The sequence below is a fragment of the Podarcis pityusensis genome (assembly GCF_964106645.2).
Source record: "Podarcis pityusensis genome assembly, chromosome: 4".
Taxonomy (NCBI): domain Eukaryota; kingdom Metazoa; phylum Chordata; class Lepidosauria; order Squamata; family Lacertidae; genus Podarcis; species Podarcis pityusensis.
Window position 1 is genome coordinate 58,297,785 of NC_138027.1, and position 15,433 is coordinate 58,313,217.

Below are 15,433 nucleotides of genomic sequence, written 5' to 3' on the forward strand. Positions count from 1 at the left end.
TGTCTTTTGTTGTTTATAATTGTTGGCAGTCCCTGCATTCCATCGGTGCATTGATTTGGTCAAGGTGTGAACACAGGGTGATGTTGAAAAAATGTCCTGGGAAGGCTGCAAGCTTCCCAAGTCTTCGGAGCGTCTCTCCGGTGGCTCTCTCTGGCTGTAAATCTCCTTCAGTCCAGAGTAGCTAGTAAGAATCGATCCTTCTCTCCTGAAAAGAGCACGCCAGTCTTCTGGTATATCATGGTAGAAAAAAGATTCAATTGTAGTTCTAAAACTACTTTATTTACAGTCTTATATACAGAGACTCCACCTGTATACAAGAGACTGAACACCAGTACAGAAACCTGCGACACACACAGAAGTGAAACTAACTTCCAATAGTACTCAGAAGGAAAAGATAATACAGACTTCCTTTCTCACGCTCTCTCAGACACTCACATGATTTATACAATCATAGTACCACTCGCTGGAGCAGCTTGGATAGATAAAAATCCTAACAGGTGATACCCAATGCATTTACATCCATGGATATCAATGGGTTTACTGTATGAGGTGGATATCACTCATATTTTGTAGTTGCTTACAGCAGGGGTGGCTAACTCTTTCTGTCACCCTTGGCCAACCTGCTAGGGGTTACATGACAATGGTAGATGTTACCACTCATGCAAGTCCACAGGCAAGTCCACAGAGGAGCATGGAGCCCCACCTCTACAGCTGATCTGCATGGATCAGCCAAGGAGAGGAGTATCATCCTCTCCCCGTCTTTTAATCATCACCACAAAAATCAGTGGTGTCCTAAATAGGACAGAAAAACCTGCAACCAATCTGACCCTTCCCTCCCAGATTAATGTGTGGATTGGGACCAAGTTGTCCCCTGGCTCTTCTACAGAATGTTCTGGTGCAGTTCTCTGCTCAAAAGAGAGAGACTATCAAAATAAGTTTAGAAACATGTATGTGCAAAAATATGTGTTTAAAATGTTTAAAAGGGTGGATTTAAAACACAGTTGACTGTAGAAAAGGGACAAGACAGATTTATGCATCAACAAATGTGAAGGAGGCATGAACTGGAACAGACTGATTTGCCTACCCCTTTTCACAGTGTTGACAGAGTAAACACTCAGCCATGCCTATCAAGAAGCTGACTCTGGGAACATGAACTATGAACAGATGCCACCAGCCTGTCTGTAAATACACAAAACAAATAGGCCAAGCCTGCATCAGAGTCTTAGTATTGGTCTTTATGAGAGTCTGAAACAAGCCTTCTTGGTGGCTTTCCAATCCCTTTGGACGACAGTTCTCACCCCACCCCACCCCAGTCTGTACTGCTATTGGGTAACAACGAATTTTGAAAAAGCTTGACAGCTTGCTCTTGCAATGCAAAGTGGAGAAGAGGTGGGTGGCAGCGGGTGAGAATATTTGACCCTTCCCTCGCCTGTTGCTGAGGCAAGTCCCTTCCTGCAAAACTATAATTCCCCCAATTCATGCATGTTTAGTTCACGAAGTTGCCTTTTTCTAAATGAAAGATCCCTGAATATCATAGCTTTTCCTCTTAGAGAAGATGCTACATCTGCCTGATTCTTTTAGATGCTTGTAGCGGATGCCGTGGTGGGGTGATGCCAGTCATTTGACCTCCGGTTGGTTGCATCACAGCTACATAATGGGGCGGAGAGGTGGCAGCAAGGTCAGCATGGTGCAGACCATTGCAGTGTTCCAGGCAGTGTGTTTGCATCATGCTGAACTTGCCACTGCCTCTCCCTTCCCCCTAAAAGGCAGGGATGTGACGAACCAGAAGTCAGATGAGCATCATCCCCCCCGCCAACCATGCTGTCTACTGCTGATGGTTGCCAATATTTTTGCAACTTTTCTAGTTCTTTGATATCCTGATGAGTGTGAGGAGCCCTGCAATGTCACTGTAGAGTATTTTTGAAGCCAGCATTTACTATGCAACACAATGGTCTGCAACCAATTATATATCTAGTAACCAATATGCTACACAACGGCCTTGGAATTGTAATGTTTACACCTGTTCATAGCCTGGTTTCAGCAAAAACAGAACCAGTCAACAGAATTAATGAAAGAAATCCTTGGGTATTTATATCCCTATTCGCAGAGATAAACAATATGAAATTGAGATGTTCCAGCTCATACTGCTGGCTTTTCAAACAACAGATCCATAGTGTCACATCTTCTCTGACTCAGGGCACTTATTCACACACAGCAGTTCTATGGCAACAGTACTTGGATTCAGCCCAGTGTTCTGAGAAGAATGGTTTTGTCCTTGCAGCTAAAGCTCAGCATGTTCTTCACTGTATATACTTTACAGAAAGATTTAAGTTTACTTCTGTTAAGTTTGAGCTGGTTGTCAGAAACATCAAAAAGTAGAAAGAAATTGGATGTATAAATTTATTCCGCAGCAAAAGAAAGATGTTGCTTCCAGCAGGAGCATCATGTCAGCAAGCAGCAGGACACTGCCAATTTTAATGAAAGTCTTTTAGTCGAAATCCCATTTGCAGCTCCCACAGTCATGAGAAGTGCTTTTCTCTGTGTGAAGTTTTGGAACACAGCACAAGGCAATGTTAAGTGATTGAAGATAGCAGCTGCAGAACAATACAACCACTTCGCAAGCCAATAAAAGGTTCCCCCTAAATGCCCCAAACCAGCAAGGCTGATCCACTTGCAGAAGAAGTGGGCTGCACAATGCAAAAGGCCATTCTGCATTGGATCCATGACACACAACAGGAACTTCAACCTGAGGTTACTTCTTTCTGCACCAAAGAGAGAGATTTCTAAATGGATACTAATGTTGGGGATACAAAGCCATGTCTTTTCTCCAATGCTTCTTGGAGCCGGAGGCAGCCTACCCATGAGTCGAGGTGAAGCACCCACCTCAGGCAGAAGTGCAAGAGGCAGTCCTCCACCCACCCCACCACTTCCACTGTCGAGAGGGAGGCTCTCCAGCATGCGTCATAGATGTTCATCTTCCCCGCCCTTGCTGGAGAAGCCAGGTAAGCAGCATTGTTTTGAGGAATGCCCTGGCTCCTGCTGAGTTCAGAGAGAGCCGGGGGCATTCCTGAGTGCCACATTGCCATTTGGCTGTCCCTCCTCAAACACCCACCCCCAAGAAAGAATCTGAGCACCCAACTCCCCCAGAGTTGTGCACATATCATATTTGCTTCAATTCAGAGAGCCACAAACATAGCAAAATTCTGTGTGCGCCCATTGCTGCACTTGTGAGAGCTTCGTCCTTCTGTCCAAATGCCTCCCTCCCCCTCTCCCTGCGCCAAGGTCATTAGCATCTAGAGCTGTCACAACGTCCTCCTTTACAGAGCTCTGAAATGTTTCCTAAAAGCTGTGCATATGTGCATTTGCAGGGAGGGTGTAATTTGCAGCAGACTAATTGCCCTTCAATAGACATAAAAATGACACAGCTTGAATGATCTGGAGTGTTTTAAATGGATACTTTAATGACAATTCAAGGAATGTTCAAAGGCACATTTCACTAAATTACACAGATAAGAGGCACAAATCGTATCTACCATTTTACAAAGGTAGTTAATGATGAGAGGAGCACCAACAGACTTGGATACCCTTATCACCAAATTGTCAGTTATCTACATACCTGTATAACATTACCTGAAGTAAATTGTCTTTTCCGGGAACCATTGGTCACATTATCATTGGACATTAACAACATAAGAAAAAGCTGCTGGATCAGGGCAGTGGCCCATATAGCCCAGAATATATTTTCACAGCGGCTAATCAGATGCCTGTGGAAAACCCACAAACAGGACCTGAACACAAGATATGTGTTCCTTCCTCCCTTCCTGTGATTTTCAACAACTGGTATTCAGAAGAATCATGGTGGAGGCAGAGTATAGCCATTGTGGCTGGTAGCCACTGATTACCCGTAGAGTACTGTGTAAGGCTGAGGAGAACAGGATTCAAATGCCTGTCCAGCCACCATGCTCACTAGATGACCATGAGTCAGTTTCTGGGGGATAGTCAACTAAGTTTCACTCAGAACAGACCAACTGAAAGTAATGGATCTAACTCAGTCATGCCCATCAATTTCAATGGGTCTACTCTGAGAAACTTAGTTTATTTCCACTCACTGTCTGTCAACTTAAACTATCCCACAGAGTTATGAGAAATAAGGATGCTTAGCAGAATACAGCCCATTTTCATTTAGCTGATTTATTTTTATTTGTTTGCGTCAGAAGGGAAACATTTTGTCTAGCTTTCTACACAAGTGTGACTCTACTTCCCTAGTTTCTATTTTTAATTAAGGGGTTTGTAAGTTACTCTTGTTTCAAAAATGGCAAAGCAACTTCTTATGTGTTCAGAACATAGTGAGGGATTCTATACCTTTTTCTGTAAAGTAATACATGTAAAATAATTACACACATCTCGTATCATAACCTCACTTTTATTTATAGAGCCTCGGGAATCCTAAATTATCTCTCTTGCTTTTGCACTTAATGGTAGTTATTTCTCTTTAGTCAAATCCATGCTGAACCTCATATCTTATAATAGCTGAAACTACATTTACAGTTGCAAGATTTACAAAATTACAGTTTTGTCATTTTAAATGGCAGTAGACTAAGTACAACAGGCACTTGACAGCATAAACATCTAGTTTAATGAGCCACTAGAGTAAGCCTTTAACATTGATTTGTTGACTGTGAGATTTTAAAAAAAATTAAGACAAACAGAATTTTTCCAAAAGCATTGTAAAATGTGCAAAGTATCTGTTCTGGCTTGTTCTCAAAAGGCATAACGGATAAAAGGCCACTGACTTTAATCAATAAAAGTAAGTGAGGAATCATAGAATTCTGGAGTTGGAAAGGACCATGTGAGTCATCTAGTCCATCCCCCAGCTATGCAGGATCCTTTTGCCCAACATGGGTCTTGAACAAGAAAATAGAAGCTTTGCTTCACTACTACTTGATTTTTAAATGGACACTAAAACTCTTTTTGATGTGTTGATACTTCTTTCCAAGAACAACATTTGTTCATTGAAAATATTTATAGGCAACCTTTATGGGTAAAACTCACCCACTCAAGGCCACTTATAATGCAACAGATAAAAATACAGTTCCCACGATAAAAATACAATACCCAGCATGAAGGGCGAAATTGAAACATTTTCTTCAGAAACATTCTCGGAAGATAAGTCCCTTTTTATAGGCAAGAAGTCCAGCCGCAGCCAGCGAGGTGAGGAAAGCAGAACATCCAAGGAACCCCAAGAGGCCTGGGACAGATGGCAAGTTCCTCTCCAAAAACGTGGTAGTGATTGGGAAAGCTGGGACATCCTAGGTAGAATGTGCAGTCATTTTTAGAGCACAGCAATTTCAACAACAAAGAAAGCAACTGTACAATGCAGTTAAACAAGGTCCCAGAAAATAACTCTTGCTAGATGAAAGCTAGAAGAACGCCTATCTGGTATCTCAGCAAATGAGTGAGACTACAAGACTATCAGGAACTAGAAGGAGGTGGAGACAGGTACTATGGGATAGAGATGGTCAGTTTGGGGAGCAGAACGAGAGACTTGCAAAGCACGGGAATAAATTTTCCCACTGTACTTAACTAACTAGAAACTATTTATGTGCAATTTTCTAGTGGGAGACTGCAGGGCTGTTTGGGCTTCTGTTGATGAAATACACTATGCACACTAAAAACTAGGCCAAGATTTCCATTTTAAGTTCATGGCTATTTTTCTATCAGGTATCCTCATAATAATATGGCAATAAATTATAGTGATGCAGTCATATAAGCCAGACAATGAAATGTTGTGTTCAGCCCTACAAAAAGAGCATGAGAAATCATACTTGCCTTTGATTCTGGTTCTGTCGCCCAAATTTCATTTTTTGAAATCCTTCCCATACTGCACAGTATCTGGAAGACAGAAAATGATATCCCACTAACAGTAATTCTTTTCATCACCATACAAGTCATGAAGGCAGAAATGAGATAAAGACAACTGAGGGCCATTTCCTGCATTGCACATGGTGTTCAGACACTGTTTCCACATACTAGAATCCCACATTGCAAGATCAGATCTAAGATCAGAGTCAGATCATACACTTAACTTCCATGCTAACTCTCTTGGCTTCCCAGAAGGTACACCACTGATGTGGTAAGCACCACATTGTCTGATCATCCCAAATGATCCGAATTTCAAACATTACCAGTATGTTGGTGGTGCAAAACCAGACCATATGGAAAAATAAACACACCACAAGGGCAACTCATAATTCAGTAGGACAATGAGGTGAGATACGAATTGGTTCCATGTTTACTTCCCACAAATACTGCAAACCAGGAAGATTCATAGATCCAAGTCCTCAGTATCTAGCCTACACAGAAAATACCGCAACATGTTTCCAAAAGAGGTTCGGATGTCACAAGGAAGTTAACTGACACACACCTAATACCTTTATTGTTTGAGTCATCTGAAGTGGTTTACTTGATAGCTGAATGGTGCGCATTGACTACTAAGAGCTATTGTTTAAATTAAAGCAGCTGCTCCACACCATTCAAGTTTATTCTGGCTTAATTAGCATTCTGTTTGAAAAAATCCTATTGTACATAAAAACTTTGATTCAGGCATTTCAAGGATACATTAAGCAACAATAGCTGGGATTCATTAGCAACTGATTGTTATAAAAGAATGTTAGTTTCTATTGTCCTTCTTTGGTCCTTCTGATTTGCTGAGAATTCTCTCTATAGCACAGTGACATTGAGATTTGAATACCAAGAAGACCCAAAATCTCATTGGTACAGCTATATCACTTAGGTCTTTAATGAAGATGCCCAGTGCGTTCTGGCTCTCTTTACCTCTCTGGCAGCTCTCTCTCCAGCTTGCACTGCACCTTCCATGTAGCCACTCCACTGAGTAGCTGTCTCTGTGCCAGCAAAGTAGACCCTACCTACTGGCTGACGAATGACCCTGTAAAACAAACATCGCAACACATAAGTCCCACTTGGTAGGCACTGAGAGCAAAGAGCTTTAGGCTACTGAACAGTAGCAGGCAGTATAGCATCAAATATTCATGATGTTCAACTTTTGCTATTGTTACAGATCTGGTATAAATATGTGTAAACATGTGTAAATAAATCAGATTTCAAAGACATTGCTGACTCCACTGTGTCTCATTTTCTCCAAAGGAACACAGACCGTGGTTGAGTGCCAAGACCCTCTTTGAAATCTCATGCACTGCTTGGCAGAGATTGGGGTGGCCAGTAACACTGTGAAAGTTGTTTCAGGGAAGGTGCAAATGTTTGGAAAACTCACAGAACCTTCCTCTTCACTGTTCATTTCCCCCCTCCCATTCATGATTATACCATTATCCTAATTGGCTATTGTTTCAGATGGAAAGGGAAAGCATCTCTGCTTCCCAACTGTGCCACCCTTGACTGTTCTGTTGACAGCATCATTGTCAATTTGTATTGTGCAGCAAGACTCTGCCCTGCATCCAATTATCACGTCTAATTATGCAGTACTAATCGTTGCAGGATGTGGACTTGGTTGAACATTCAGATGTGAATCTCTGTCCACATTCTAGCCCAAATATTCTGCTAATTGTGACTGGAGCCGAAGGAGAGAACATTGGGTCCAGTTGCCTAGCCAATGGTGACATACCATCTAACCTAACACAGTAAAAAAGGAATGAGTGGGTGATGTGTTCTGCAAGAAACAAAAATGCTGTATGAAATGCAGCCTTCCCATTTTGCCTCAGCACTAGTAATCCCCAGTTCCAGAGGTTTAAATATATCCAACATCTATTAATAGGAATCAGACAAAGGGAACTGGAAATATGTGGGCCATTTCGGGGGTGGGGATCTCCAAACTGCCCCCCTGCCCCCCGCAACTGTCTTCTCCTTCAGAGGTCCCAAGCCACATATTTGCTAGTAATCTGTAGTTAAGCCCCATGACTATAATTGAATTGTTTCTCCTCAATGATGCCTAAATCAGGAGCATGTTATCTACAACCTTAAAATAGATTATTATGCTTTTACAGAGTGCTTTATAGCATATTATTATTTTGCCTGCTGGCAATGGCTTCTGTTTTCTGGCATTTTTCTCACTAGGATAGCGTATTAGTATGCCTAAGTGTAGCAGGCTTCATATCTAGAAGGTTTTATAGTTCAACAAATTTCTGCTAGCAACAACAGAACAAGAGTATATTATTAGCTAGTTGTACCTTCCATATTGGCACATAATGCCTGGTGGCAAATAGGCTGAATAGCAGCCACCAGAATATTGTTCGGCACCCCAGTTCTTTTCTTCATAATGCACTGGCTGCAGGAATAAATCAAACAAAGTTTTTTTGTTTGTTTTTTAAGGCATTGATTCATGGCAGAATTTACATTGTAAATGCTGGATATTTTTCCAGGTTTCCATTACTGGATTACAGGGAGGTGTGTTAATTTACAAACGGAATACAATTCATATAAATCAGAGAAGGAGGTTATGCTACTTCACAGTGCTGACTCAATACTTTGGACTAAGCTGGGTTTCACTGTTACTGGCTATGAACCAGGCTGTGATTTTTCAAGCATTTCTCTAACACAAAGCCTGATTCATATCTCCGAAGAGCCGAGTGCTTTGAGGATTGGTAGGTAAGAGAAATGACTATTCTTGCAGTATGTCTATGAAGAAATGGTAATAATGGAGCAGAACTTTAATTTCCAGAACTTGCATTGTTTTCACATGTTGCAGTCCCATGGTATGGACTCACAGGTTATGCTCCTCAACCCCACGGGTGCGGTCCTTGGTAGAAGTGACCCCCCCCTGCAATTTCCCCCCCTCCAGGAAAAAGTGAGAGTCTTCATGCAAATGGGAAAAGTCTGCATTAATTTGTTCCTATCAGTATTGAACAGAATCTACTTTTTTCTAAACTTTATTGATTTGGCTTATTTTTATTTATTTAAATGATTTATATACTGCTTAACTATAATCATCTCTAAGATGTGTACAAGGAATAGAGTACAGAAAATATAAAAATGTGCTACAACTATAAAACCAGACTTCAGTTAAAATGTCTTTTGGAACAAACAAAAAAAAGGTATTCAACAGGTATTGGAAGTTCAACAGGGGAGGGGGGTCTGCCTGACCTCAGCTGAAAGGGAATTTCATAAGATTGGAACCACAATGCTGAATGCACAGCTCTTGGTGGATATGAGCTGTTTTCATCCAAGCCATGAACAGTCGTTAATAGTGACTCCTCTGAAGATTTCAATGATGGGATACAAGGGATTAGGCAATGCTTCGTAAACAGAGTGTTTCAACAGTACAGTGGTGCCTCGCAAGACGAAAAGAATCCGTTCCGCGAGTCTCTTCGTCTTGCGGGTTTTTTCGTCTTGCGAAGCAAGCCCATTAGAGGTTTAGCGGCTTAGCGCTACAGTATTAGCGGCTTAGCCGGCTTAAAGATCAGCTGATAAGAGGCTTAACGATCAGCTGATAAGCGGCTTAGCATCAGCTGTTAAGGGGCTTAAAGATCAGCTGATAAGCGGCTTAGCATCAGCTGTTAAGCGGCTTAAAGATCAGCTGATAAGCGGCTTAGCAGCAGGGCTTAAAGATCAGCTGATAAGCGGCTTAGCATCAGCTGTTAAGCGGCTTAAAGATCAGTTGATAAGCGGCTTAGCATCAGCTGTTAAGCGGCTTAAAGATCAGCTGATAAGCGGTTTAGCGGCTTGGGAAAAAGGGGGGGAAAGGGAAAAAACCCTGCAGGAACTCGCAAGACATTTTCGTCTCGCGAAGCAAGCACATAGGAAATTCGTTTTGCGAAGCACCTCCAAAACGGAAAACCCTTTCGTCTAGCGGGTTTTCCGTCTTGCGAGGCATTCGTCTTGCGGGGCACCACTGTACAAAAGAATATGGCAGTTGCCTTCTGAAACAATGTTCTAAGAGTAACGGTTAACATGTTTTAAGAAAGCATAATTCAACCTCTCAGGGTTGCCTTTGGATAGTCTGTAAGATAGGCAAACAAGCTCTGATCATCTTTAGATGTATAGAGATTGGTATGATTGCCATTGAGATTATGGTTGCTTCCACATAGATCCAAAGTAAAAGTAAGTTTTACCAACTAAGTTTTGCTCATAGGTAGTCCTATTGAAATTAATAAACTTAATTTAGCTTTGTTCTTACGTAAATATCAATGGAGCAACTCTGATTAAAAGGTAGTTGACTATCACTACATGGTTCTTCCTGCATCAGATCCCCAAACAACATTCCTCAAAGATACCTGCCTCTTTCTGCCTCTGAGATTCTAAATAATTAAAGACCATCAAGCTTCTTTTGCTAATCACCCATTTGAGGCAAGATAGGCACATAAACATTAATCAAAACCATTAACAAGATTGCTGTCATATGATAAATTACATTTCCCTATAACAGAAGCACTGCTTTCAAGTTAGATTTGTATTTTGCTTTACAAGGAAAAATAAACAAAAGAACACTACATTAATCAATTACATGCTGTAAAATATATATTTCCAAATAAAAAGAAAAGATTGCTTTTACAAAAAGGGGACTTTTCCAGTACCTTATTTTGTCTTGCATTCTAATATAATACAAAAGGTCTTCATTCATTTTCAAAAAGATTGTTATCACATACGTTATTCCACCTGTAATGATTGTGCTAATTTACTTAACACACCTGTATCTCCTAATTTGTGGCATGCAATTCTGCATTTTTCTCTTATTGATTCTGAGGGGTCTGCTCTGAATATGACTGGATATCACCTGATATTTACATTTAAGGATTTCATTCAGATGGCAAGGGATAAAATAGTTGTCATCTATTACCTTTTCACCTAAGAAACAAATAATAATATGAACACAGACCTCAAATGTTCATATAGCTAAACCATAAGTTGTAATAATTAATACTCCACCAATTTTAGATGCTCTTCTTCCTTACATGTAAAGCTTCCTCTGATCCAAATACTTTTGCATAGAGTTCACAGATTTTTCTCTTCCTACATGAAGAAGCAAAAGGAACAGACAAAATGTGAAAGGGCCCAAATCCATAATCATCAGGTTTTTGAAACTAATAGGATAGCAAAATAAGATTCCAAACAACTATCAAAACCACTGAACAACTCAAATCTTCCAGTGAGTGTATTTACTCAAAAGACTACATTTTTTGTACTAAACTGAAGTTCATACACAAAGATGGCAGACTCTCTCTTCCAGAGAGTCGGAGCATGCTATTTAGTTGCTGCTTAGCTTGTTAGGTGACCTTGTCCAAGCTACTATCTCATAACAACCATGAAGTTAGGTTTGATTGTATGTATCTTAAAAATCTGACTTCTGCATCTTAAAAATGCGCCCATATACAATGATAAAGAATTAGTTATTGTTAGAGAATACAAACAGTTGCTTATTCTTACCTCTCCTCTTTGCTAAGATCTGCTAGTCTAAATGCCTTTCTTGTAAGGATAAAGCTAAACAGGGAGGAAAGTACATGTCAATATTGCATACACAAAGGTACCAATTGGGGGGAAAAGATACATGTGACCAAAATGTTTAGAAAAACCCAACAGCAATATGTAAGAGCTACATGCAACTAGTCTTATACTTCAGAAATTGGTAACTTCAATACAGTGCTGGATTCCTGCAATGGCATGTAGATTCCCTTGTGGTATGTGGGGATTTGTAGGCACAGCAACAAGTGCTAAAAGATAATGTTTGCATGTGTGTGAAATGAAGGACAGAGTTCAGGACATGCATGATGGAACTAATAGCAAGGCATAAATACTTTTTTCTATAGGGTTCTCTAATGTTACCTAGCATACATTCCATAACTTCACACCAGCTGGTCTTGCACAAGTCTTTCTGTCAATATTTCTTGCATCTAATATATAAATGCAGGCTTCATTACCCCATAATAGCAGGTACAGAGTCATCAGGTTTAGTATCATCTAAGGTGATTGAAATTGGAGCCTCTTCATCCAAAATCATTGCACAGCCACAAAAATCTGAAAGGAAAAATAGAATGGCCACCAGAAATACTCAGTGTGGAGTACTATTTCCAGGCACAAATGTACATTTATTTTAACATTAAGTATCCTGTTAGCCATTGCACATTTAGAACTCTTATGCTGCATAAATCTTCCTGTTCAAACTTCCAAGGAATGCACTTTCTAATCTTAAATTCTTTACAATAATCATTTTTTGCTCATTGCAATATTCAAAAACTCTTTGATATGCCTCCCTGTCTCCCATTGTCATATACAATGATAATTATATTAAACACAGTTACTGAGATAATACACTGCATATCTATGTTGTGATTAATATGGGTTAGAAAGGGAAAGTGCATCAACACTAGTGATTGTACATATTGACAGGATTACACAACTTGTGTACCCATCAGACGAAACTTAGACGCTTGTTAACTCCACCCTTATTACAGTTTTACAGTGGTGCTGTGGTCTAAACCACTGAGCCTAGGGCTTGCCGATCGGAAGGTCGGCGATTCGAATCCCCATGACGGGGTGAGCTCCCGTTGCTCAGTCCCAGCTCCTGCCCACCTAGCAGTTTGAAAGCATGTCAAGTGCAAGTAGATAAATAGGTACCGCTCTAGCACGAAGGTAAATGGCGTTTACGTGCACTGCTCTGGTTCACCAGAAGCGTCTTAGTCATGCTGGCAGCATGACCTGGAAGCTGTCTGCAGACAAACGTCGGCTCCCTCGGCCAGTAAAGCGAGATGAGAGCCGCAACTCCAGAGTCGTCCGCGACTCTTTAAGTGGTTCTGCTACACTAGATGGATAGCCTAGGGGGCGCCACATGGCGTTACAAGTATGACATAGTGAATTGAGCAAAATGGAAGGTGAGAGGTGGGTGGGGGGGCACAAGATTTTCACCTTGCACAGTGTGCTACTCAAGTTTGAAACGCCAAAGTCTATTCTGTTTTAGTAAGCAGAAAGTGGGATATAAATGAATCAATTCTTAAAGCACACATACCTGACTTCTTCCAAAAGGCTTCTTTGTAGTACATCATGCATTTGATAACGAAGCCCATGGGAATACGCTGGATTAACTGGTTTCTTTTTGTTGGTAGTTCTGGCTTGAAATGGATCTTTGTGGTTAAGGCTGGTGGGATGGCACTAATCACGTACTTGCTCTGTAAAATGTAAACAGGAAAACATAAGACGCATATCCCAGAAGAGCAACCATGGCAGTTAAAGGCTAACGCTGCTTTGTTAAATGTTGAAAGAGTAACATTTATCGTGGCATAAGCTTTTCATACAGATCTGTACGAGGAAATGTTACACACTTTTGAGAGATGTTCGCTCAGTACTTCAATCATTCTGACATTTACATTTGTACTGGATAAAAGCTGTGAGCACTGAAGTGGCAGTCCAGTGACATAAATATAAAAGGAAGGAAGCAAGTGACAGTGAGGACAGGAAAATGTCAGAGGCTGATGAAGCTCTCATAAATAGATCAATAAAATAGATTTCAAAGATTTTCTCAGTACTGAGAAAAGCAGAGTAACACACAAGGGTGGGGCTGATTACATTGGCTTAAAAGCTATAGCGGACATGCCCCCTATTAAATGCATACTATGTTTTATTCTTATTGGATTACCTTATATGTCTCATGGTTCAGTGTCTCCACAATGACACTATCACCTGATTGATCAATGTGGATTACAGGCCTCTCCAGTTTCACAGCGCCTTTGAGTAGTGCCATTATCTTCTCTGTTATCTGTCCAGAACCCCTGACAAACTTCCTCTCCTGGGAACACCAGCACCATCAGAGAAATAAGATAACAATGTTGTTATTTTATTTTTTTTAAATGGTGTAGTCCATCTTTAGTTAAGCTTGAGAGAAAAAGACATTGAAAGCTGGATTTCCCAAGTAATCAAAATCAGCAAACATCTTGAACATGTGCTTGACCTGGCTGACTACTGGCGTCAGCCCTGAACCAGAACCATATCTGGACAAAAGCACATTAGTTCTCTTCTATGGGATATGGTATCTCTAATACATTTAGTATAATTATGAAAGAGGTAATTATAGACAGAATTTTGCTATCATTTCTAGGTCAGAAGAATTCACAATTAATACAAGCACAGGGAAAGCATAAAGCTTCCAGCTTATGAAATATTGCTTTTACTGGGGACAGCAGTGCTCCCGACAAAGTTTTCCTTGAAATATTGTCTCTTTATTACTTTCATGTTCTCAGAAATTATACAAACTATTTTATAAATTCTGCTCTAATTGAAGGACCTTCCCAAAGACCCTTGTGATTAGGTCAGGCAATAAGTAGTACTGTACTTTGGGTGCATGTTTATTAAACTAGAGACTCTGGGCAGGAGGTGGTGGTGATGAGATACAGAATTCTTAAGAACACAGTAACTGGCTAGTAACCATAGAAACTAAACTGGATCATTATCAGAATAGCACAGTAAAGCCTCCATAGTATGGGGTGTGTGAATGTGGGAGAGGAAATAATATTAATCTAATTTCAACAAGAGTCTAAATGTTCAAAATAGCATGGTCTTCTGTTTGTTTATTCCGGCACATTGAGTTCTTGTCAAATGCTCTTTCTCCATCAGTTAGAGAAGATGCAACAGCACATTCTTCTCACAAGGAAGAATCCATGTAAGATTTCACATACCTGCCCTCCATTGGTTACAGAAAATATCCTGGTTGTTCCTCCACACAGCTTCACATACCACAGGAACCAGAGAGCAGAGACCATGTGTGACTCCGAAGTGACGTTGATATCAACAAAGAGTGTAGCAAAATCCCTAGTGGTTCTTTATATAATGAAGAGGTAGAAACAACAAAGATTGAGAGCTATTGATATTAATTTGATATTATCAACAGTACTTTTCTCTACAATTTTTTTATATACTATTATTAGGAGACCAAGCAAAGATTCTATTTAATTGGCCTTCTTGGTAGTTCTGTCACCCTCAGAAGCTTGAGGGGTGGCAATGTGAGATAAGAGTAGCCCATAAACTGTGGAATTCCAACCAAACAGAGGTGTGCCTCCAGCAGCATCATTATTTGGCTTTTATCACGCATTGAAGATGCACTTATTTATCCAGGGCTTTGATAACTGAATAGTATTATTTTGGCCTACCTGAAAATTGTGAATTAATGTAAGGATTTTAAAATATTATTATTGATTGTTGGTTTTCTTTTGTTTTAAACTCTATTGTTTCTGCCATTATAACCTGCCCTGGGACCTTATGGTGAAGGGTAGGTAAGAAATCTAAGAAATAATAATAGAAGAGAGCGAAGTGTTTTCTTAATCTGATGAGGAAAGATCATTTTAATGAGTGACAGCTCCTCCTTTGGTCATTAATTTTGTACTGCTATTGATTTGTTCAGAATTTATTGCCTTTATTACGTTCCTAGATGTTATCACTTCCACTAAAAATAAATTGTCCAAAATCTCTGTTAATTGCA

General features: G+C 40.2%; 1 protein-coding gene across 1 annotated transcript in view; it reads right to left on the minus strand.

Annotated features, from left to right (window-relative positions):
- Positions 1-3,441: 3,441 nt before the first annotated feature.
- LOC308476235 (amine oxidase [flavin-containing] A-like) overlaps positions 3,442-15,433 on the minus strand; it is a 31,964-nt gene continuing 19,972 nt past the window's right edge. The window contains exons 6-15 of the mRNA XM_081003766.1: positions 14,634-14,775; positions 13,598-13,747; positions 12,971-13,130; positions 11,886-11,982; positions 11,395-11,448; positions 10,923-10,980; positions 8,202-8,299; positions 6,835-6,946; positions 5,830-5,892; positions 3,442-5,309 (exon numbers count right to left, since the gene is read on the minus strand). Of these exons, the coding sequence (XP_080859892.1) occupies positions 5,148-5,309; positions 5,830-5,892; positions 6,835-6,946; positions 8,202-8,299; positions 10,923-10,980; positions 11,395-11,448; positions 11,886-11,982; positions 12,971-13,130; positions 13,598-13,747; positions 14,634-14,775 (1,096 nt within the window). The 3' untranslated portion in view covers positions 3,442-5,147. The remainder of the gene's footprint in view (positions 5,310-5,829; positions 5,893-6,834; positions 6,947-8,201; positions 8,300-10,922; positions 10,981-11,394; positions 11,449-11,885; positions 11,983-12,970; positions 13,131-13,597; positions 13,748-14,633; positions 14,776-15,433) is intronic.